General features: G+C 37.5%; 1 protein-coding gene across 6 annotated transcripts in view; it reads right to left on the bottom strand.

The window, feature by feature from the left end:
* The window catches only part of APP (amyloid beta precursor protein), a 259,372-nt gene that overhangs the window by 135,757 nt on the left and 100,110 nt on the right, over positions 1–23,505 (bottom strand). For all 6 annotated transcript variants that reach the window (XM_074360950.1, XM_074360953.1, XM_074360939.1 and 3 more), the window contains exons 4-5: positions 17,689–17,801; positions 15,568–15,761 (exon numbers count right to left, since the gene is read on the bottom strand). In XM_074360950.1, the coding sequence (XP_074217051.1) occupies positions 15,568–15,761; positions 17,689–17,801 (307 nt within the window). The remainder of the gene's footprint in view (positions 1–15,567; positions 15,762–17,688; positions 17,802–23,505) is intronic.

The following is a 23,505-nucleotide window of genomic DNA, read 5'->3' as shown; positions in this document are numbered from 1 at the left end:
AGGTTGGTTGGAACCGAGTATAAAGAGATACTGGGATTTTCCACTGCACAGACGGTCTGTGCCCCTAGCCCCTACCACCCACTGCCAAGTTGTTCAAGGGTCTACTATATTTGCACATAACCTGCGCACATCCTCTAGTATTCTTTAAATCATCTCCAGATTTCTTATAATACCTAATACCATGTAAATAGCTGTAAACACACGCAAATGTTATGCAGATAGTTGCTGGTGCACAGCAAACTCAAAATTTTGTTCTTATTTTGGAACTTTCTTTAAAAATAAAACCTTTATGTGAATGTTTTCGATTTGTGGTTAGTTGAATCATTGGAGGCAGAATCCGTGGAATGGAGGGCCAACTGCATTTGGAAATTATTTTCTATATGATTGACTTTTTTCTGAAACAAACACCGGGCTATTAAAATTTTGCTAAGTTCTTTGTGATAGGGTCTTGGTATTAATTTAGACTGAGAGGGAAAAACCTCATGTACTCCTATTTCGGGGCTCCTAGAAGCCAACTTACACATAACTAACTTCAAAATAAAGTTCCAGCATGACAATTTATTGTCACCAGGGATTTAATAGGCCACACAGCTCAAGTACAGAGACCTTTTTGTGCATAATACGCTGTTAAGTGGGTCTTGAGGCCAAAAGGAAAAACAAAAAAATAAATACATAATTTTAAGGGCCACCTAGACGTGAACAATGGTGAATCCCTTCAAAACTAGGGGGTTCTGCGTTGAAGATAACAATATCCCGATGTTGGGTTCAACAAAGAATTTATGTTAAGGGTTACCACCGCCAGAAACCTGTTATAATCATAAGGACCTGTATTTTCTTCCTCTTCTCCTACTATTTTATAATCCAGGAGATTTGGACAGTTTAATTAAAACACATTGGGGAGATACATACCCAGGAGTGGAACTGCTGGGTCATATGGTAGCTTTCTTTTTGGTTTTTTGAGAAACCTCTATACTGTTTTCCACAGTGGCTGCACCGACTTACATTCCCATCAACAGTGTACGAGGGTTCCCTTTTTATCGTATCCTCGACAACATTTGTTATTTGTGTTCTTTTTGGTGCTAACCATTCTGACAGGTGTGAGCTGAAACCTCATTGTGGTTTTGATTTATATTTCCCAAAAGGTTAGCAATGTTGAGTATGTTTCATGTGCCTACAGGTCATCTGCATCTCCTCTTTGGAAAAATGTCTATTCCGTTCTTCTGTCTGTTTTTTAATCAAGTTGTTCGTTTTCTGAAGTTGAGTTGTACGAGATGTTTACAAATGTTGGATATTAATCCCTTATCAGTCCATATCATTTGCAAATATTTTCTCCCATTCAGTAGGTTGGCTTTTCATTTTGTTGATGGTTCCCTTTGCTATGCAAAAGCTTTTAAGTTTAATTAGGTCCCTTCTGTTTATTTTTGCTTTTATTTTCTTTACTTTAGGAGATAGATCCAAAAAAAAAAAAAACATTGCTGTGATTTATATCAAAGAGTATTCTATGTGTTCCTCTAGGATTTTCATTGTATCTGGTCTTACATTTAGATCTTTAATCCATTTTCAGTTTATTTTTGTACATGGTGTTAGAGAATGTTCTGGTTTCATTCTTTTGCAGGTAGCTGTCCAGTCTTCCCAGCACCACTTATTAAAGAGACTATCTTTTCTCCATCATGTATTTTTGTCTCCTTTGTCGTAGATTAACTGACCATAAGTGAGTGGGTTTATGTCTGGGCTGCCTATTCTTTTCCATTGATCTATATGCCTGTTTTTGTGCCAGTATCATACTGTTTTGATCACCAATATGAAAAGATACATGCACCCGAATGTTCACAGCAGTATTATTTACAATTGCCAAGATATGGAAACAACCTAAGTGTCCTTCAACAGATGAAGGGATAAAGCAGATGTGGTATATATATATACAATGGAATATTACTCAGCCATAGAAAAGAATGAAATTTTGCCATTTGCAGCAACATGGATGAACGTGAAGTAAGTCAGATGGAGAAAGACAAATACTGTATGATCTCACTTATATGTGGAAAATACAACAATCTAGTGAATATAACAAAAAAGAAGCAGACCTACAGATATAAAGAACAAACTAGTGGTTACCAGTTTGGTGGGGAGAGGCATTACAGGGGTCCAGGAGTGGGAGGCACAAACTACTGGGTGTAAAATAGGCTCAGGGATGTGTTTTACAACATGGGGAAGACAGCCAATATTTTGTAATAACTGTAAGTGGAGAGCAACTTTTAAAAATTGTATAAAAATTAAAAAAATTAAATCTTAAAAAAAGACATTGGAGAGGATAAAGAGAGACCTTCCATGCCCCAATGGTGTACATTCTCAGCACAGAATAATCCCACCATCCAAATAACTTTTACAAATGAATCATTCCCCAGTACTTCTCATTCAGCGATATCCGGTTACTAGGGCAGCTGGCACCATTAAGTCCCAGTAAGCACAGTGATCACTGCCAGATGTAGCTGGGATGGCAGCAACCCAACCCTGAACTTCAAAGCCATCTCCTCTTCCAGCCATCACCTGCTTAGAAACCAAAACAAACCTCACTGGTCTGGCCACACATCTATAATCTGGTTAAGGCTATTACAGTGTTTTGTTTTTCTTTTTGACATACATGTGGTCCAAGCTTATTAAATACAGAGATTCAGCATTTTTAATAAGACCTCAGAGCTGGCAGCCAGTTCCCTCAAGAGAAAATGCAAGCTTCTGCTTCTCTCCTATTCATCATTTTCAAATTAGTTCCCGTAATTCAGTACAAGACTCAGTGATACAGTTACAGCCTAAAACAGGGCTGGATGCTGCCAACCCAGTGCTGTGACAGTTATTTCTCAAAGCCATAAACTGTTTCATCAAATCTGGTCTTTCTTGACTCATCCACTGGCAAAGATTTCAGGCTGTAATTTATCATTTGCATGATTCACTTTGTAACCCTCCTCCGTGGTTGTTAGTTTTCCCCTTTAAGGATTTATTATCTCTTTTTTCAAAATGCAAGGCAGAAGAGCAGCTGAAAGATTACATATTCAAAGAATTTTAACTCCAGAGGTCCAAACAGGATATAAAACCAAAGGAAGCCCCCCACCTCCTCTCTCAGAATCAATTTTAAAGGCAGAGACCCACCAATAGACGCAAATTCTCACACCAGCCTGAGATGAGGTAGGGCTATGTATGTTTCCGCATCCTGGGCTAACTGGAAGACAACAGGGGCATAACTTGCTGCATGATTCAATGACGAGTTTTCACAAACCACAAATAATGTGTTTGTGAAATGTACCCTCCACACTACCATCTGGTGATTATTTTCTGAAAAAAGTTCTTGGAGCACACAGACCATAATAATTAAATTGACCTTCAACTATACCCAGCACTGAGTCACCCATAAATTGAGCCTTAACAGAAGCTTTTCATGTTGACTGCAGTTGTGATCACGATCAAGACTTTATCTCTTATGTTAAGCATCAGCTTGTGTTGGTCTCTGCTCAAATTTCTGAGGAATGACTGGAAATGGGCTACATCCAGTATTTTTGCAGCCCTTTGTTTCTGGGACAAAGGTGAGCCCCACTTTTCTAGAAGGCTTAATAAATGGATTTTAAAAAGCTCATAATCGTGCTCATGTAAAGGGTACCAAAAAACGCTCTCAATAGTTGTGGCCATGTCAACGTATTCATTATGCCACAAGTTCTTATCGAAAATGTTGATCAAGACACCATAAAACCAGATTTGTGTTACTTACACTAGAACTCCATCAATAGCGTTAAATGAAGCCATGGACACAACTGTCCTCAATTCAGAGTCAGCTTACCGTCATTATGTTTTATACTTTGACATGTTATGTTGGGTTGGGGTTGGTTACTGGATTATCATTTCCTCTCCATAAATAGTTAGCTTTTAACATGATGGGCTCACAAGCTGTATTATTAGCTCCATCTCTATCTTATTTGATTTGAATAATGTGACCAACTCAACCAAAAACAACAATAACAACATTAAAATGCCCTAGCTATTGACTAAAGGGAGATGCAATTTTCATGTATATTTCTCTCTGCTCACAACAATCCCATCCTTTACAAAAAAAGATGTATCACTGTGGGACATTTTACGGAGAAATAAGAATAAGTTGCTTTTCTTTCCTTTTTAGGAGAATCAGATTGAACAGACCTGTACTAACATAAGAGTAGGGTCTATAAATTCTCTGTCCCTCCACTCATCTCACCAATCCCCCTAAAAAATAAATAAAAGGCAAGAACTTGAAGAGAAATAGCTTGCTCTTTTTAGGTAACCTAGGTCAAAGTGATGTTTCTCAAGTAGAATAAGTTAGCCCTCTGCAGATGCTGGCCTTTTTTTTAAGCATGCGTCACAATGCATATATATATTTTTTTTCTCACATTTCCTATCAGTATTAAACTAATCTAAAGCTTTAGACTCTATCTCCACCTGACTTTCCCCACCGATGGCTCACAACTAGGGCAGATTAAACAACACGGGATCAACTTACACGATACTATCAGTAAAAGTCAAACATTTTTAACTTCTCTCAAATATATATTGAGTTATTCAATCAAAATTATTTATTGCTCTGAAACTTTTTTTGATCAAAAGTAAATAAATTAATCATTTTAAAGTTGTGATTTATATGTGCTCATCAGATGGAATGGAAGAAATGTGGTTGAATGAGAAAAGTGCTGATTATTAATCACATTTCATTAATGTGGAATTAATGGAATGAGTATCTACACAAGGGTTCTGCTGAATCTGACACTTGAAATACCTGTAATATTTACTTTGCAGAAGAAGAAAAAAAAAAGCTAAACCCTCAAGTATAGATATATCAACACTAATCTATTCCTAGTTTTGAAAAAGCCAAAGTAAGGTTCATTAAATCACTGTATAAAAAAACTAATGTTAAAAAGCTGTGAACATTAAACACGTTAACATGCAAGGTGTCTGGACAGTGGATTGTGTGTGGCAAGATTACATCATATCTATTATTACTACTCATGCACAGACTAGGATACAAGAAGGCAATAAAATTGAGACCATGTCCTCATGACACTCATAGTCTAGAAAAGCCTGAAAGCTTGATGGTCTGAGGAAGGGGACAAGTTATTAATAACAATAAAAATCCAGTACTGGTGAGTATGCTATGACAAAATAAATTCACCCACTGTCAACACCTCACTGCAAATGGGCATAAGCATTTTTAGATACATTTTAAGTGCTGTCAAAACATTCATATCTTTTAACCCAGCTGTCCTATTTCTGGAAAACTGCTTTAAAGCAATTATTATATAACTTGGGGGGGGGAAATCTAGACTCAGTAAGGAATTCAGAAGCTTAGCTTCTATAATGTAAAAAAAACGGAGCCAAAAAAGTCTGACATGATGACACAGATGAACAAATTTTGAAGAAATATGCATAATTAAAGGGGACAAATATGGAAATTATGAATATATTTTTACATATTTAAAATATTGTTTTAAAAATGAAAACATTATCATTTAAACAAACACAGCTAAATAAAAACAAAAGTAAGAACAAATCGAAACATAAAACTTACAATAAGGTCAAATTACAGGTGATTTTCCTTGACCCAAATTCTTCTGAAAAATTATTATACTTTAAATATTTTTCTAATTAGATGTAAGGAAAAAATATTTTAAGTGAAGATGGTTTTCCAGGCCTCCACATACATCAAATATTTCACTACATGGTCATTTTGCCCCAGAAAATACGCTAATTTTTAGTGTAGTAAAAATGGACAGTAGTGATACTAATGAAAGGAAAAACATAATCGACATAAGAATTAGACGTTAATTCTTAATCATCCACTGTATTTGAGCACATTTTAAGCTCTGGATGCAGTTATGATTGGAAGGTTTATTTTGATCTCAAACATTTCCATCTGCACAAAAGCTGCGTTCAAGAGGCAGACTCCTCCTGGTGTGTTTGCTTTTCTGTCCACAGGAGATCAGGGCGAGACAACAGCTTGGAATGGAAATTAAAAAATTATAATAATAATAATTTCCCTAGCTTTCCAGTACTCCAAACCACTTTCTCAACCTCGGCTCTACTGATGTTTCTTTGTCGTGGCTGTCCTATGTATTACGGGATGTTTGGCACTGTCCCTGGTCTCTACCCACCAAATGCCAGGCGCATCCATCCCCCTAATTGCAACAATTAAAAATGTCTGTGGACATTTCCAAAGGTCCCTTGGGCACCAAGATTGCCCCCAGTTGAGAACCACTGCTCTAAACTGATCTTTGTTTACTCATTTTAAAAATCACACAATGCTTGCCAACAGCTAATGGAGCTGAGCTGGTCTCATGACTGTAACTGGTACTTCCTGAAATTTCTGCCTACTGTTATTTTTAATAAAGAGCTCTAATTTGACACTAGGGAACAAAAAATGCTTGCTGGTTCAAATAAGAAAGCCACTCTACGAATGGATTTTTATCCAAAAGTTCAAATAAAGATGATTCTTACCTTCATTGATAACTCCAATTTAATTTCACTGTATTCTATTTTATTTTGTTTTTTGAAGCAATGGAAAGATATTCAAGTAGTAACCACAGTAAAGGTGTTTGCTGGCTGTTATAAATATTCCTAAGGCCCTAGCATTTTTTCCCCCAATATTTCCAGCCTTAGAGACTCCTGATGCAATTTCTCTTAATCACTGCATGCCTGGAATGATATTCTTTAGTAGATTTTGCTTTAAAGCCTGATTAGCTTAATCTTGAGTTACCAATTACGTCTGCGTATGCATTTAACATGAATGCCAATTCAATTAACTCAAATATTTGCTGACCACCTAGCTTGTAGAAAATTAGGTCAAGTATTTAACCAAGTCACACAGGCCTCATAACAAACGTAAATTCCTGATAAGCAGGATGGGCTATTAACCCTTAGAATACCACCAGGATCCCCTGGACACGATTTTACATTTTTTTCTCACTTTTGAGCAGCTCTGTCTACTTATAAGGATCAATACTTCTGATTTTTACACTTTCTTAAAAGTTTCTTATTTCATTTTTAAAAAATGGAATAAAAATCATTGTGCCTTATAAATACCATATCAGTAACTGGAATTTTTTTATACCTAAGGCATTTTTCTGCAATTTTCCTATTTTTATCATCCCAATAATTATTTCATCATTACTCATTAACTATTGCCAACTGTGCTAAGGAAGACCAAATACAGGAAAATAAAAGAACAAAAGAATTGCCTAGAAGGATGATGCAATAGGGGAATTATCACAGTTTTATTACTGTGTTTCCAAAATATTGCATCATTTTTCAAGAAGGAAAAAAGAAGTCTAGAGACTTTCACTGAATACAAGTGAAAATCAAAAATGTTCATTTTTCCACATTGGCAAATAGGAGAAAATTGACAGGAGATATTTCACAATTATTAAACAAATCAGAAAAATGAATGAAATTGCCCCCCATCAGCGAAACCTTAGACCATGACTCTTCAGATGATGCTGTCCCAGATGAATTTTCTCAAGCTCAAGAACTGCAAAGTGAGCAATGTATTTCTAAGGACAAAAAGAAAACATGGTCTTCTCATCCACTTAGTCATTTTACAGGAAGGACGGCATTATCCAGTATTTTGCAACAGAAACAGAAATTATTGCTAAAATTGCTTAAAAAAATGTGTGACAGTATTCTTTGTCCTTTGTAATGTGTGCAACACATTGTATGATGTTTGTACAGCAGGATATTTTTGATACAGCTCAGAAGTAGACAAATCCCAAATGGGATGAGGGGTTAAGAACCAATGTAAAGTGAACTTAAAAAAGGACTGGATGGATGATTCTCATGGGTGTTTATAAACCCAAACTTGAAAATATTTTGCAATTATGGACAGAAGTTGGCTGTTCTCTCTGCAACAAAATTATGAGCTCTTTAAGTTTTAGAAGTATTGATTTTTAAAAAATAATTATCCAGTGAAAATGCAAGTGTAAGAAAACAACCAAGAAGTACAACAGGCTAGACCCGAACAGAGATGTATCTGAACCTGGAATCACTATTTACAAGATGGATACAGGTCAGGTTCATGCATGGCAGGTGATCAGCCGCCAGTTTTAGTCAAAGGATTCTGCCCATTTCAGAAATCTTTACCTTCAAAACCAGGAAAAGCTGAAATAAAAATCTGGCTCTACTGTATTTACATTTTAATTCAAATTAAATAATTACTATATTAATTCTTACTAAAATGTCTAAATGAAGTTATTTCTCACTATCCCTTTATTCTCGCTTTTGTAAATCATTTGTAAAATAATTTTAAAATATAAAAATTATAATTATAATAAGGGACCGCTATACCCAGATAGTCAATGGTGTTGCACTGACTTTTCTAATACAGAGCAGGGCAAGGCGATCACCAGAACGGATTCCACCGACTGGGCTCAGTGAGCATGGGAAGGTATGTGTTCCCTCGTGCACACACATGCATGTACATGTGCCCACGTGGGTGCACACACACACACACAAACTGCTGAGGAAACTTTTATCAACTAAAGAAGACTCCTGAGCTTCAAAATATAGCCTTAGAGAAGGGCCTGGTGAGACGCAGTCATAAGCAATCACTCATCTGGCTCTAACTTAATGGCTTTTTTTTTTAATTAAACGGAAAAAGAAAAAAAAATCATCTAATTATCCAGGAAGATATATGAGGTTATCTGTCAGCACGTTCTCACTAATGTCAGCAACTCTAAAAATAAGAAACTATATCATTTGAGATTCTGGTTTGAAAAACAAAATCTAAGGACATTCTCCCAAGAGGAAAGCTGTTACAAATGAATTAGAAGGTCTTCCTTCAAGTAATTTGCTCTACAAATTCACCAACCCCTGTGGACTCCATGGTTTCGGTCAGATTCTATAGTTCCAGGTGAAAGCAAACTTCACGCTCCAGATCCTCCCTCTCAGGATCAGACTGGGTATGAGGTTGGTCTTACATGTTAGTTTTCCAAGTGAATTTTCCCATTGAAAAATTCTTACCCAAGATGGCTGGAAATATGTATACTGTTAACGTAAGTAAGCCGCATTACCGACCCCATAAATAGGTATTTTGAGGTGGCCTGAGAACTTAATCACTACAACACTGGAGAAATAAATACTGAGTCACTTACAAATAAATTTGGGGAACAGTAACTGATTTGTTTATATTTAATCTTTTGAAAGACTTACCTCTTTTTCAATAAGGTCACAAAACAGAGCTCATCCCACAAAGAATGTTTCTCTAAATGCCTCATTAAGCAATAGGAGAACACTCCCCTTCTACCAAAACAAATCTCACTACCTACCAATCAGCAAAGTACATTAAACTGTGGATCAAATTTCTTTTGGAGGACCAGAGTTCTCCTTCCTTTTCTTCTCTTCAATAACTGTCATATAGTGTCCCCTAAGGACTTTTCAAGTAGGATGTATTTAATTCCTATTCCTGTTCTGCATTTCAAGTATCACAGGAGGGCTGGAGCCCGGAACTAGGCAGCCGCCAGCTGGTAGAAGCCCAGCCAGTGTGTGGGTCAGTGATGCATTACCTCTCTCCCTTTGCCCTCCGGGCTTTGCCAGACGAGCGTGAAGGCATGCCTGCCTGCAGGGCTGACAGAAAAACACGGTCCAAAATGAAGTGATGCAAGTGACCTGATATCCTAGTTACAATGAGTTCAAAACAATTCTTTTAAATCTTAAAAACATCAACACTTTTTACAAAAACAGTAAAAATTCAGAGCTCAACCTTAAATTATATATTACTACATACATAAACCTTTCATTTGAATGGAAAATAAAGTGATTAGAAAATTTAAGTATCTACAGTGTCTAATACCATGACCAGCCACGTGTGACTACTGAGCACTTGAAATGTGGCAAGTGAGAATGAGCTGCCCATAAGTGTAAAGTATGTGCTAGCTCTGAAGGCCTTGGATGAAAGAAACAAATGAAAGATTGCGAAATATGTCACTGGTAACTTTTCATATTGGTTACACATTGAAATAATAATACCTTGAATATATTAAGTAAATTAAATTTTAATTAAAACAATTGTTATTTTAATTAAATCAATTAAATAAAAATGTTGTTAAAATTAATTCACCTGTTTCTTTCTACTATTTTAAAAGTGGCTATTAGAAAGTGTAAAAAAATACATTACGTGGGGAGGGTATAGTTCAGTGGTAGACTGCATACGTAGCAGGCACGAGGTCCTGGGTTCATCCCCAGTACCTCCATTAAATAAATAAGTAAACCTAATCACTACCCTGCTCCCTGCAGCCCCTAAAAAAACCCAACAAAACAAAACAAACAAACAAACAAAAAGAATTACAAAATACATTATGTGGCTCACATTTTATTTCTATGGGATAGATCTGAGCTAAAACACAAGAGATTCTGTAACATCCATTTATGGATCACATAGTCTTTACCAAAAGCTTTAGAATTTTTTTCTCAAATAAAAAATTCAATTTGGCCAATATTTCTTGAAGACTAATGAAACATATCCATGCTAGTTTGAATTCTAGCACAAAAAAGGAGAAATGGCTACAGTTAATTGGAAAATAAGTCATAGTATAAATAAAAGAATACAGACGAAAAGCAAGGGCAGGAGAGGAAAGTGAAGTATTTCAAGGGGTAGTCAGAGAAGACTTGTAAAAGACGTACCTTTTCTGGTGAACGGTAAAAATTACATAAGATTTTACAGGTCCTGACAAGATACAGCACTTTAGAACTGACAAATATCTTGGTGGTTCCTTAACACCATTTGACAAAAATGGAAATACATTTTCAAAAGGGGCAGAGAGGTGAGAACAAAAGAGAGAAAGAAATGGCCAAGGGTTTGGGGGTTTCAGTAGACAAGGTGAGGCATATGTGCAAGGCTGAAATGCAGGCTAGGGCCATGGAATAAGAGTTCTAAATGCCCTGCCTAGGAATCTGGACTTTTCTATAGGCTGCAGGAACCATCAACTATTTCCCACCAGTGTTAACAGGATCGAAAATGCACAACAGAAACATTACTAAGGCGTGGAGAATTCTCTGGGAAGAGAGCAACAAAGACTTGTGGGCAGGTAGAATGAATTCCAAGTCATGGGAATAGAAGTCAAGGTATGAATGAATCCTTTAAGAACACAAAATGCCCAGGGTAACAGAAGAACGTGAGGCACTGATGTAGTCGGGAGTTAAGAAGTTAGTCAAGCAGGAGATAAACGATGATCTGAACTCAGGTGGTGGCAGTTCAGCAAAACAGCAGCAGGTAGAGGTGAAGGAGCGAAAGTCAAGGGAGACTGAAAATAAAAGGATGGGTTGTGTGGGTGGGAGAATAAGCACATGAAGAGATACTCCACATTATATGTCATCAGGGAAATGCAAATCAAAACAATGAGATACCGTTACACATCTGTTAGAATGGCCAAGATCCAGAACACTGATAACGCCAAATACTAGGGGTGAAATGGAGCAACAGGAACTCTCATTCACTGTTGGTGGGAAGGCAAAATGGTACAGCCACTTGGAAGATAGTCTGTTGGTTTCTAATCAAACTAAACATACTGTTACCATGTGCTTCAGCAACTGAGCCCCTTGTATTTACCCAAAGGAACTGAAAATTTAGATTCACACAAAACCCTGCACACAGATGTTCACTCATAATTGCCAAAACTCAGCAACAACCAAGATGTCCCTCAGTAGGTGAATGGATAAATAAACTTTTTATACCTAGACAATGAAATATTACTCATCACTAAAAAGAAACAAGCTGTCAAGCCTGAAAAGACATGGAAGAACCTTAAATGCATATTAGTAAGTAGAAGAACCCAAACAGACAAGGCTATACACTGTATGAGTCCAACTATATGATAATCTGGAAAAGGCAAAACTATGAAGACAACAAAAAGATCAGTGGTTGCCAGGAGTTGGGAGGGTGGGAGAAATGAATAGGAGGAACACAGAGGAGTTTTAGTGAAAACACTCTGTATGACATTTGTAACGATGGATAGATGTCATTATATGTTTGTCCAAACTCACAGAATATACATCAGAAGTGAACCCCAATGTAAACTATGGACTGTGGATGGTAAAGATGTGTTAATGCAGGTTAATCAGCTGAAACAGATACACCACTCTGGTGGGGGATGCTGATGACGGGGAAGGCTATGCATGTGTGGGGGAGAAGGGGTATATGAAAAATCTCTGTACGTGCTGTCCAGTTTTGCTGTAAATCCAAAACTACTCTAAAAAATAATCTTGAATACATTTTTAAAAATTCAAGAAAGGAAGTGGAGGTGATCAAGTATTCAGATAGTGCATAATCATAAAAGGGAATATGGGAAGCCAAGGAATGGAAGAAGGTAAAGAGAGATGTTGAGGTAGAGAAGAAAATTCATTAATTTATTCAGAAATCATGTACCAAGCACCTACCAACTCCCAGGTACCATATGCAGAAATTCACAGTGGATGACTGATGACTGAAGGGGTCACTTACAGAGCATTAAGGAGAGTGACGCTAGGAACCAAGAGAATGGAGCTGACTTGGATCAACTGCTATGTGGAAGGTGACAGGGCATCAAATAGTGATAATTAGGTGTATCTAGTAACACCATGCTCCCAGCTGATGTTACAGCATGAATAAGAAATGGAATTAACTGGTGGGGTGATATGACATGCTACATCAACCTTAGAATATTCAGAAGCAATTCAAGGGAGAAATCAATTTTTCCCAAATAGGGAGGACTGATGAAAATATCTTTAGAAAATGTGAAGGGTATCAGTAAATCCAAGAAATTCAAATGGATACATAAAAATAGTTATCCTTGGGTCCATCCTGGTCAGAAAGGACCATTCCCCACCCCCCAATGGAATAATGGACTAAAACCTGAATTGGGGAGGTGACTATTAGGTAATTAAGTTTATTTATTTACTTAGGGGAGGCGATTATTATGAGGGAAGGGTGAAGTCAGTTGGACCTGACTAGTGTTTTAGGTCTAAGATCAGAAGATCATATTCACAGAGTAATGTCAAAGCTGGTAACCACACAGGCGCAGTATTTCTAAGTGATGACAGAGTCCAAGGGAAGACGCTGTGGCAGACAGCAGAAGTGGCACATAAATGAAGGCGACTAGGAGGGAGCCAGCTAGCATTTCAGCTGAATGTCATCTTGGACGGTGATGTAACTAAACACAGAAATAAGTAAGGTGATTGTATGACCTGGTTTGTCTGAGTCTTTTAGTTAATGACTGTGGTCCTAGTGTCAAATCTGGTCTGGATGATAAATTGTGTAGTTGGCTAGTAATAGGTAAAGCAGTAAATTAAAAAAAAAAAAAAAGTGAAAGAACAGTACACTAGTGTGCTACAGTTTAGTGATGGTAACAAAGAAGACACATAGTAGTGGTATTACCAGAGAGATGGATATCAAAGAAGGTCGAGTTACTGACTGACAGTGATAAATGAAGGGCTTGAGGCAGGGGCGGGAAGCCCCGTGGATCTCGTTCCGGGATTGGTGAGAAGGGATGCAGGAAAAGAAAGGGCCACTGAGAGGGTCTCATACCATATAATGTTGATAATGGTTTCGACTAGGTCAGTAAATTGGAAGGAGTGTAGGAGGAAAAGATCAAGACACATCAAAATCTACCCTCAATAAAAAGTAGGTGCTTCAAGACATCAAAAAATACGTTAAATGGGGAAGAGGACCTGGCAAAAGCCTGTCACACTCAAGTAAAGCAAAAATACCCATTTTTTCACTACAGAAGTCTCTCGTATATGCAGAATCATGAGTGGCCAGTCACCAACCTTGATTACAAGTCCACAGCCAGTTCTGTACGATTTTAACAGCAGCCATGGAACTTCCTTGGTTCTCTTGCCATTATTTGGGTTGTTTACTCAACATGGAATCAATTCAGTGATGGGAGGTGATCAAGCATCCAACAGACCAGGGAGAAAGGAACTGGCTGCCCAACCTCACATTTCCCTTTTTCATGCCGATTATACTTGGGATCACGTAGTAAGAGCTCTGGTGACAAGAATTTTTTCAGGAAGGCAGCCTGAAACTTTCAAATCCAGATATGATTGAGGAAGAATATGAAAAAGCCATAGAAACAACAGGAACGAGGCAACTCGAACTTTTAGACCAGGTGGTAATTAAACCCACGCCAGTGGACGTTTCCACACCTGGCACGTGGAACACAGGTGAGGGGACCAGCCATGGCCCAGGACGCAATGCTCAGAAGCTTTCCCAGTGAGGCAAATCCTGCTCTTACTGATGTGTCCTGCCCTGGGAAAGGGAGAGTTTATACTATTTAACTTTCAACTCTTAGAAGCATAAAGGAGTATTGTAAGCATACTGTTGACTTTTCCCTTATTTCTTTCTCTTTTTTTTTTTTTTTTAGAATTTGTTTGTTTAGCTTTATGTTCTGCTACATTGAATCCAATTTTTCTAAACCGAGTTAAGAGGAAACACAAAAGAGCTTAGCTAACAAGAGAGTTGTGATAAAATTGGGGAAGAGCCACTAAAGAGAAGCCTGCATTATTAACTGGTAAATGACAAGGATACCTCAGTGTACATCAATTCTTATATGTCTGTAAAATATATATGTATTTTTGTAAAATTATTTTTAAAATTCTACAAAATATAGTATTAAAATATCTGTGTTTGACTATGTAAAAATCAGAAAACTTGATATAATATCTCTAAGTCTTATAATTCATAGTTAATGTTCTATTTGGAAATCTGTCACACTAGGGAACATCTGAGACAATACGGAAGGAAAAAGTGAAGTGATACATTGTCATCACCTCTGGGGAATGAGATAGCAGGAAACTGATGGCTGAATCAGATGGGCCTTTCTAACCCAAAGATTCTGATTTTATAATTTTATGACCTGAATATAAATGTTTGCCTTTAATTACAAATAAGAATCTATAAATTATTATATATATAAATTATTTTGGATTAAGATTCCAAAGAAAAAGAGGTGAAAATGTATTTCTTAACAACCACAAAACCAAAGACAGTTAAAAAAACTAGCAAACATTTCTGAATGCCTCTGACTTTACTCACAAAGGGAAAGATGACAAAAGACAAAAATCCCCACAAAAACGAAACCCCAAAACCCACAAAAACCAAAATAAAACCTTTCTGAATGAAAAATCAGATTTAGCTAATGACTGATGAAGTAACCCCCAAATCCCCCCAAATTTTCTAAATTACAGACCAAAACAGAAGACCATGTCACTCACTGAGACCTCAGGTCTCTGTAGAACTACCAGTGACCTACTACATTATCAGTAGAATTTTGATCCCAACTCTTGAGATTAAAATAAAATAGTTAAAATTAACTCTGTGATGGCTGATCAATTATACTAAAATTAAATGGTAGGTCATAACCAGAACAGGACTTCACAGTTAGATTTTTTTTTTCCCAAAAAAGCAAACTTTGATGGGAGTGGGCAGAGATCCTTTAAATGAGAACTACAAAGACACATTCAGAGAAGAACCAGAACTATGTGCTAGATGTTCCAGCATCTACAAGACAGCAAACACAAAGGCCACCTTACCTTCCATCTGCATAGTCGGTATCTGCTCCACCCCACCAGACGTCCGAGTCATCCTCCTCTGCATCTGCTGAATCGATATTGTCATTTTCCTCAGCCAGCGGGCAACATACAAACTCCACCCCCCGGAACTTGTCAATTCCACAGGGCAGCAGCATGCCATAGTCATGCAGGTTGGTACTCTTCTCACTGCAGGTCTACAAAAGATACGGAGAAGACAGTGGGAGTACTGGAGTAGACGTGTTCGTTTTAAGAAAACCCCAATTAAACAACACACAGGCCCAACATATCAAGAACCAACTTCACAATGGAAAGAATCAATTTGCTTTTTGAGTGGACTGACAGCAGTTTCTTTAGCACAGACTACTTTGGTAACCTTAATTTTTAACTTTGTTACTTAATAAGAATATGTTGTTATACTGTAGAAATCAACAGAAAAACAATAGGAATAGAAAATAATTGGGAGCTAAGAAGTAGAAGAAACTTGAAGTGTGAACAGTCATCAGAGAAGCAATGCTTTCTGGCTTCATTAGCATATTGGGAAGTAGTGATGGTTCCATGTATGTATCCCCAACTCACTTCCACTTCCCTGACTTGAACCTATCTTAGAAATTTTAACTCTCTTGGCTCACTAACAAAATAACAATCCTGGGAAGAGAAGAAATTATCCTCTGCTATGCATCCAAACATATAGTCATTATCATTTTGCTTTCCTGAGATTTGCTAAATTCCCACAAATCCTGACTAACATAAAGCTTTGAAAGCATCCAGTACTGACAGAGGAATGATTAATAATTCAATGCATACAGGTAAACAATGAAATTTTACAGAGTGTAGATTGACCTCATACGAATTAGAGACATTTTGACTATGAGTAATGAAAAAAAATTTTTTTAACTCAAGAGAAAATGGAAAATGAGGATATCAGATGGTTACTGGATTTTAAATTATCTAGTTCATTTTCTTAAGATCAATAAGCTCTTAAACCTCCAAAACACATTTTTATGTAAAGAAAATGTTTTACAGCAAATTAAAACGTATTATTCTATAAACGGCAAAAATGAATTCTGAATCTTGAGTGGTGTTTTCTGCCTAACAGCTTTGGGCTATGATACAATGGTTAAATTGAGCTAGATCAGGGGTTCTCAACCTCAGGACTATTGACATTTTGAACCAGATCATTCTTGAGAGCGAGGGGAGAGGAAAACCAGTCCTGTACACTGAAGAATGTTCAGCAGAACCTTTGACCTCTAGCCACCAAATGCCAGTACACCATCCCTTCCAAATGTGACAGCCAACAACGTCTCCAGACATTGACATATGTTCCTGGGAAGGGAGTGGGGAGCAAAACTGACCCCATTTGTGAACCACTCAGCTAGATAAGGGAGCCGAATTGTAGGAAACTGCTCTCATCATAGAAAATTATTCAAATTTACTAGGAAAACTTTGCAATATATCAAAGGGACAAAGCAGTTTTGAAAATAGCAAATTTCAAAATAAATAACATTTTATGCTCATTGTCTTATGTTTCTCATCAGCTTTGCCAAAAGCAGAGGTTTGCAAAGATTAGAATTGGTGCCACAGACTCACCCACTGTAGAACACTTGAGGTGGGAGCACCACACGGTGAGCACAAAATTGGATGGCACACCTTAGAAACTGAGTCTAACTGTAGACTTCATGTTGGTACTGGACAAGCTACTTCCTGTTCTCCTACCATAATTTTCCAACAGATAATAGGGGAAATGGTTAAATTCTAAAAACTTGGTATATGACAAAAGAAAACCAGAGGTAAATTAAGAATTTGAAAAAAGGTACGTTTTAAGGTTTCTAGAGTATAAGATTATAGTTTCTAATTTATAAAACATAATACAGAGATAATGAATCTAATACTCATGGATGGTTTTTTAAATTATGACAATAATAAAAACTTATTTATCAACACAGCTGTTGCCTCAAAATACCCTCTTAAAATATTCATGAAGTTTTTTATTTTTAATAATGTTAATTTCAAAATAGTATTTGTCAACACAGCTGTTGCTGCCAAATATCCTCTAAAATGTCACTGTGCACAGTCCCTCGGAAATCTTCACTTTAAAAGGAGAAAGAACGTAGGGGCTAGTACCTCTTTGGCAACGGTGTGCCAGTGAAGATGGGTTTCACAAACATCCATCCTCTCCTGGTGTAAGAATTTGCACTTGTCGGGAACGAGGAGGGCATCGCTTACGAACTCGCCAACTGCAAGAGAGGAAAACAGCTTCATGTCATTCCGTCTGCATCACAGGGTCTTATCCCAAGGAAAGATGGGCTGAAAGAACTTCCGAGAAGTGGTACAGCTTTGAGAAGGATGAAGTAATCAGTCCAGGAAAGACTAGGACCTTGAGAATACTGAGTCCTGCTTCCTTAAGTTCCTTGTCACATTACCTTGATGGTTAAAATATTTCCTAAGTGTTTTAAATGAAATTGTTATTTAACTAACATGACTCTCTGAATGCAAATTAATGTTACAAAAACCTGCCATTCAACTGCAACAAGGGTTAAAAAAATACAGACTGACATACCTGGGTGATCATTTGAGAAGAATCAATACAAATAATTGTCCATTCCTCCTTCTTGGACATTTTAATCTACTAGTAGAAAACTAGTAGAAAATTTTCGTAAACTAGTAGAAAATTTAGCACTTTTTTTTTTACTTCCTTAACAAACAAAATCTACATACGCACATATGTGTATTATATATTTATACATAACACACAAATACACATAGAGTTTAATTCAATTAAATTATGAAAACTGCTCCTTAGGTATCTGCTATTTAAAAAAATTGACTATCATGTAAGTTATTTCTAGCACTGCTGGTACTGTAGGTAGAACAGTATTACATAAAGTCCTATAAGAACGCACTCTCTTGTGAGGGTGAAAGTTGGATAATTACAATATAAGGTGTAAGCTCTGAGCTTAATTTTTATTTACTTTGCTCACCACTGTATCCTCAGCTTTCAGCATGGATTCTGCACACAGTAGGCAATAAGTATCTTGATGAATGAAAAAATTAAATTTCTGTTAAGAGAGATAAAGAAAGCGCTTGACCAACAGAGTGACCAAATCTGCCTGAGTGCCCTGGGAAAGACCTCAAAGTAGCAATAACACTAGAGATGAGTCTAAACGGATGAGCACAAGGTGCCATGGGGGAGGTGAATGGGAATTTCAATGTAAGGACAAGGAGGAAGATATACCTCAGTGGTAGTGTGTGCTTAGCAGGTGCACGAGGTCCAAGGTTCAATCCCCAGTACCTCCGCTGAAATACATCATAAATAAATAACCTAATTACCCTCCCCCCAAAAAAATTTAAATAAAAGATATAAGGACAGTATCTATCTTGTTTAACATTGTACTCTAATTCTTGGCCCAGTTCTGGCAAACATAACCATGCTGGCTGGATGGATGGATGGATAGATGGATGGATGGACGGATGGCAAGGCACTCCAAACTGAGGGAGACTTCTGTGCAAAGAGAGAAATAAAGAAAGGATAAAGCATATCCTATCTGTAGAAGAAGTAAAAATCCATTGTGGCTGGAACACAAGGTAAGCGGAGGAAAAAAGTTCAAAAGTAAATAAGACTGGAGAAATATGTTGGGCTCCAGTTTTAGAGTCTATGGTTTTTGATACTACTTTGCAGGCAAGATAGGCCAAAGGATATTTGAAACTGAAATGACATTCTCAAGTCTGATTTTCAGATACACTCTGTAATCAAGTGAAGGATGGACCGGCGTCATGAGATCATGAAAGCAAGGAGACCACTGGGTAAGGCACTGCCATCCTTCAAGCAAGACATGCAAGAACAGATTTAAACCAACGACTCCAAATAAGCAAGGAATACAAGTTGTTTATACACACTGGCAAAGAACACTTTTTTTCTTTCATAGTATGCTACGTGAAATTTTCTGAAATGCTACAGAAAGAGATAATGGTCCTAAGAAGGAAAAGACAAAAAAAAAATTTCATTCCCTTTATAGAAAAGGGTCTTTAAAACTCTCTTTCTATAGAGGTGTTCACACTTTAGTCTGTTTCTAACACAAACATGCACGATGTCTCATGATATTTAAGTGTTTATTTTATTTTTTGGCCTGTTTTTGTTTTTATAAGCATTTACTTTAATAAATAATATTTAGATAAAAATCTAAGCAAATCGCAGGGGATAAAGAGCCTCTCATCTTGTCATTCCTTGAGTCTTTGAGACACTTGGTACCCACAGCATTGTACTGTGAGTTACAGAGAATACAAGAATTATGAGACACGGTGCCCCGAGGGCTGCAGATGGTGCTTGGTGGGGAAGGAACCCATGGGTCCTGGTACCTCCTCCACGGAGTGACTGGCTCCATGTGCAACACTGCATCTCATCTCCACGACAGCTGGGTGATTCATTTCTTATAACATAAACCTCATTTCTCAGGTGAGAAATGCCTGCCAAGAAACAGGTCTAAGGCCACCTACCTTCAGGAGATTATAACCTAGCCCCAGAGAGAAACAGTATGATATAAATTATAAGGAAAGAAATAACATAACAACGCAAGTGATGTTACATTCTCCTTTTTCTTTTACGTAGAATACTACAAAACAGAACAAAAAATAGAACTACCAAAAAACCTGAACTACAACCCAGATGAGTTGGGAGAATGGAAAATAAAAAAGTAACCTCACCCAAAACTGACACACCTTTTTCCAAGTGGACTCTTCATGGTTTTTCAGGGCAGGCAATCAGTCTGAGCAGGAACACCTGACACCTGAGGCGTCCCAAGTTTCAAGGCCACAGGAGGCCAGAAGTGACCAGTGGCCTGAACACGCCTGCCTGATTTATTAGCTCTGGTCAGTCAAGCCATATTTACAAATGTCTGAAATACTACGAAATGTGTTTCTATTTTACAAGTAGTTATTTGGAAAGATTAAATGCCTGGCCCAAAGTTATTAGTCAGTTTATGAGACAGTCAGGAGAAGCTATCGGATACTCTCAATTTTGTCCTGAAAGAGTTCTTGCGTTCTTGTGTGTTAATTTATAAAAGGATATTTGATTTTTTGTTTAATTTGGAAAATAACATTTCATTTAGTAGTGTGAAGATGCTCTTAGGTTTCTAACATTGCCCATGGCCAGGAAATGTATGTCCCTAAAATGGAATTCCTTTTTTAAAGGAATAATACTGGTTATTTAATAGTCCCTCAGGACTAATGGCAAAATAGAAGACTCATTGTTCTCCAACATTAAAATAAAATTCAGCAAAGACTCTGTGGTTTTGTAACCCTGCTTATATTATTTTCAAAACTGATGGAACATATTAGCATGTTACACATCAGCAATTCTAAGCAATGAAACCACAAAAATCTTTAAAATTTCTTTGATAAGGAATTCAAGAGGAATGGTTAAAAATAAAACAAACATGGTTTATATTTTCTCTTTTTAATTCTAAATCATTATTCTTAAAAATCTATGCTATGGCAGGGGACATGAGGGAACTCTGTACTTTCCAAACAATTTTGCTATGAACCTAAAATTGCTCCAAGAAATAGATTTTTAATTTAAAAAATCTGACAGTATATACTTGGAGTTTCCATATAGAAGCATGCATATTTTAATTTTTAAAACAAGCCTTCTGTCTATTCGGTTTGATCCTCAGGTTAAAAAAAAAATAATTAACAGAATTCAAGTGAAAGAGACCAAAATAAATTAAGTATCATAATGAGAAATCCTGTTCATGTTTATGCTGAACTTCAGGAAATTTGGCACCATTTAAACCTAGTGGTTAAATTCAATATACACTGTGCATATTTACTGATAATCATTTAACCTGGCTTCTTGTTTTAAAAATTCACAATTTATATTATACACACACACTCCGATTGAAAGGAAATCTTCAAAGCTAATGAACAAGAGCCATGCTTGGCTTCCTACTAAAAAGTCTTGGCAAGGTGAAGAATAATGCTGAGTTCAGTCGGGACTCTGCGGGCAGCAATCCACCGGCTCTTTGGTGGTCTTTGAGAGGATTGTCTTGCTCAAATTACCTCCTTTTGCAGATGGGAAGAAAAGCACCCAGGTCAAGGGGCCTACCCAGGGAGCCAACTGGCAGCAGAACTAGCCTGAAAGTCTGGGTCTCCGGGCTCTCAATCCAAGTACAGGAACTCAACTCGCTGTCATCAAAAGTCCAGTCGAAATGGGTTATTTGGCTAATTCCCTTTGGCTTTTTATAAAAGTAGACTCACTTATAGATATAAAATACTTTTAACATTAGGATCTACAATGTGGTCAATTTGACAATAAAACTGGACTTAAATTAGCTATCAAACCATATAAAACAGTTAAAAATGAATTCCGCTGCACTGAACAGAACACATGATAAACACAGAGGAGAACGCATGACAAACAGGAGCTTGAAGACGCGTCTTACTTCTCTCCCCCGAAGAAGTCTGGTACTGAGCTGCAGCTGTTCAATGACACCCTCAGGGACTAGGTGATTCCTGTCTGCCCGCACTTCCCACATAGCACCTTGGCTTTTGTCATCACATTCTGCGGTCAGAAAATGACCACAGAAACTTAAGACTTCATATCGAAGTTCCAGATGGGAAACAGGAGGAACAGACTAAGGGAAGAAGGTTTTCTGTTTGTTTTATCCCTATGACAGCTTTGCCGTTTTACACGGGAGGAACACTCTCCCCACTGTCTACATCCTATAAGCCAGAGCTGTGTTATTTGGCCACACTGAGCTGCAAGAGAATCTGCAGTAAGTATTTTTGGCTGAGCCCACTGTCACCATGAATTTAAAAAATCTAGAATTCTTTTCAAAAGGAAGAATTGGGAATGGATGTTAAACAGACAAGGTGCAGAGTCTCCCACACTATGAAATTTGAAGATAGGAATCTGTTTTTCAATTTTCAGCTGTTTCTTTACATTCCTTTTCAAAAGACAGATACTTTCAGGAAAAAGAAGAATTAAGAGGAGAAAATGTAACAGCTAAAACCAAAGGGTCTGTGACTTCACGGCATAGAAATGGGAGGAAAGGAAGTCAGACGTAAGAGCAAAACTTCTCAAAACTGAGACTGCTGAATTTTTGAGGGTCGGCATGGGCTTGAAGAGATGAATTAAGAGATTCCAGAACCATCCGTATGTTCTTCAAGACACAGATCTCAGATGAATAAATGTTTCTGCGAATTCACAAAGACCGACACAGTGTTGGCTAGAAACATCTGAAGTCTTTGGATTTCTGTCCAAGGTGTAACCGCCCTTCCTTGTTTCTCAAGCGTTAAAGGAAAGGGGGCGGGAGAATGTTCTGGCAATGGAGTTCCTGGAAAATGGCAAAAATGGCCTCAGTCTCCTCCTTTGTACTCTGCCCAACTGTGAGAAATGAGACGCAACCCAGGTCTGGCTCTTGAAGATCAGATGTCAACAGTTCCGGTAATTCTGAACTCTGGGCCTGGCACTGCCCTTAATGCTTTGGGCACACCCTCTCAGGTGGTACTCAGAACCACACACCGAAGCAGCTACAGTGATGTCACTTTGTAAGAGAAGGCGGTGAGACTGAGACGTTCCACAATCAGCGTAGGTCACACAGGTAGTCAGTGGTGGAGTCGGGAGACTGAAATGAGTTAGTACTCATAAAGCACTCAACTCAGTGCCCACAACACAGGTGCTCAATAAACTATTCTGTTATTATTATTACTATTATCTTTTCCCCTGTACCCATGTCATCAGCCATATATGCTTCTCCTATTAATAATAATCAGAGTTACTGAGAACTGTAACAGCGACTCTTCATTGTTTACTGATCACCTACTATGTGCCTACTGAAGGCAGTGGGGTTTTATTTTCATTATGTTATCACCAGCCAGTTACAGTTCTATAGATAAAATGGCATTTGGGTATTGCTTATGACGTGGGAGTAAAAAATGATGCTC

Source organism: Camelus bactrianus, chromosome 1, assembly GCF_048773025.1.
Source record: "Camelus bactrianus isolate YW-2024 breed Bactrian camel chromosome 1, ASM4877302v1, whole genome shotgun sequence".
NCBI classification, from domain to species: Eukaryota; Metazoa; Chordata; class Mammalia; order Artiodactyla; family Camelidae; genus Camelus; species Camelus bactrianus.
This window is presented reverse-complemented; position numbering and strand designations above follow the sequence as displayed.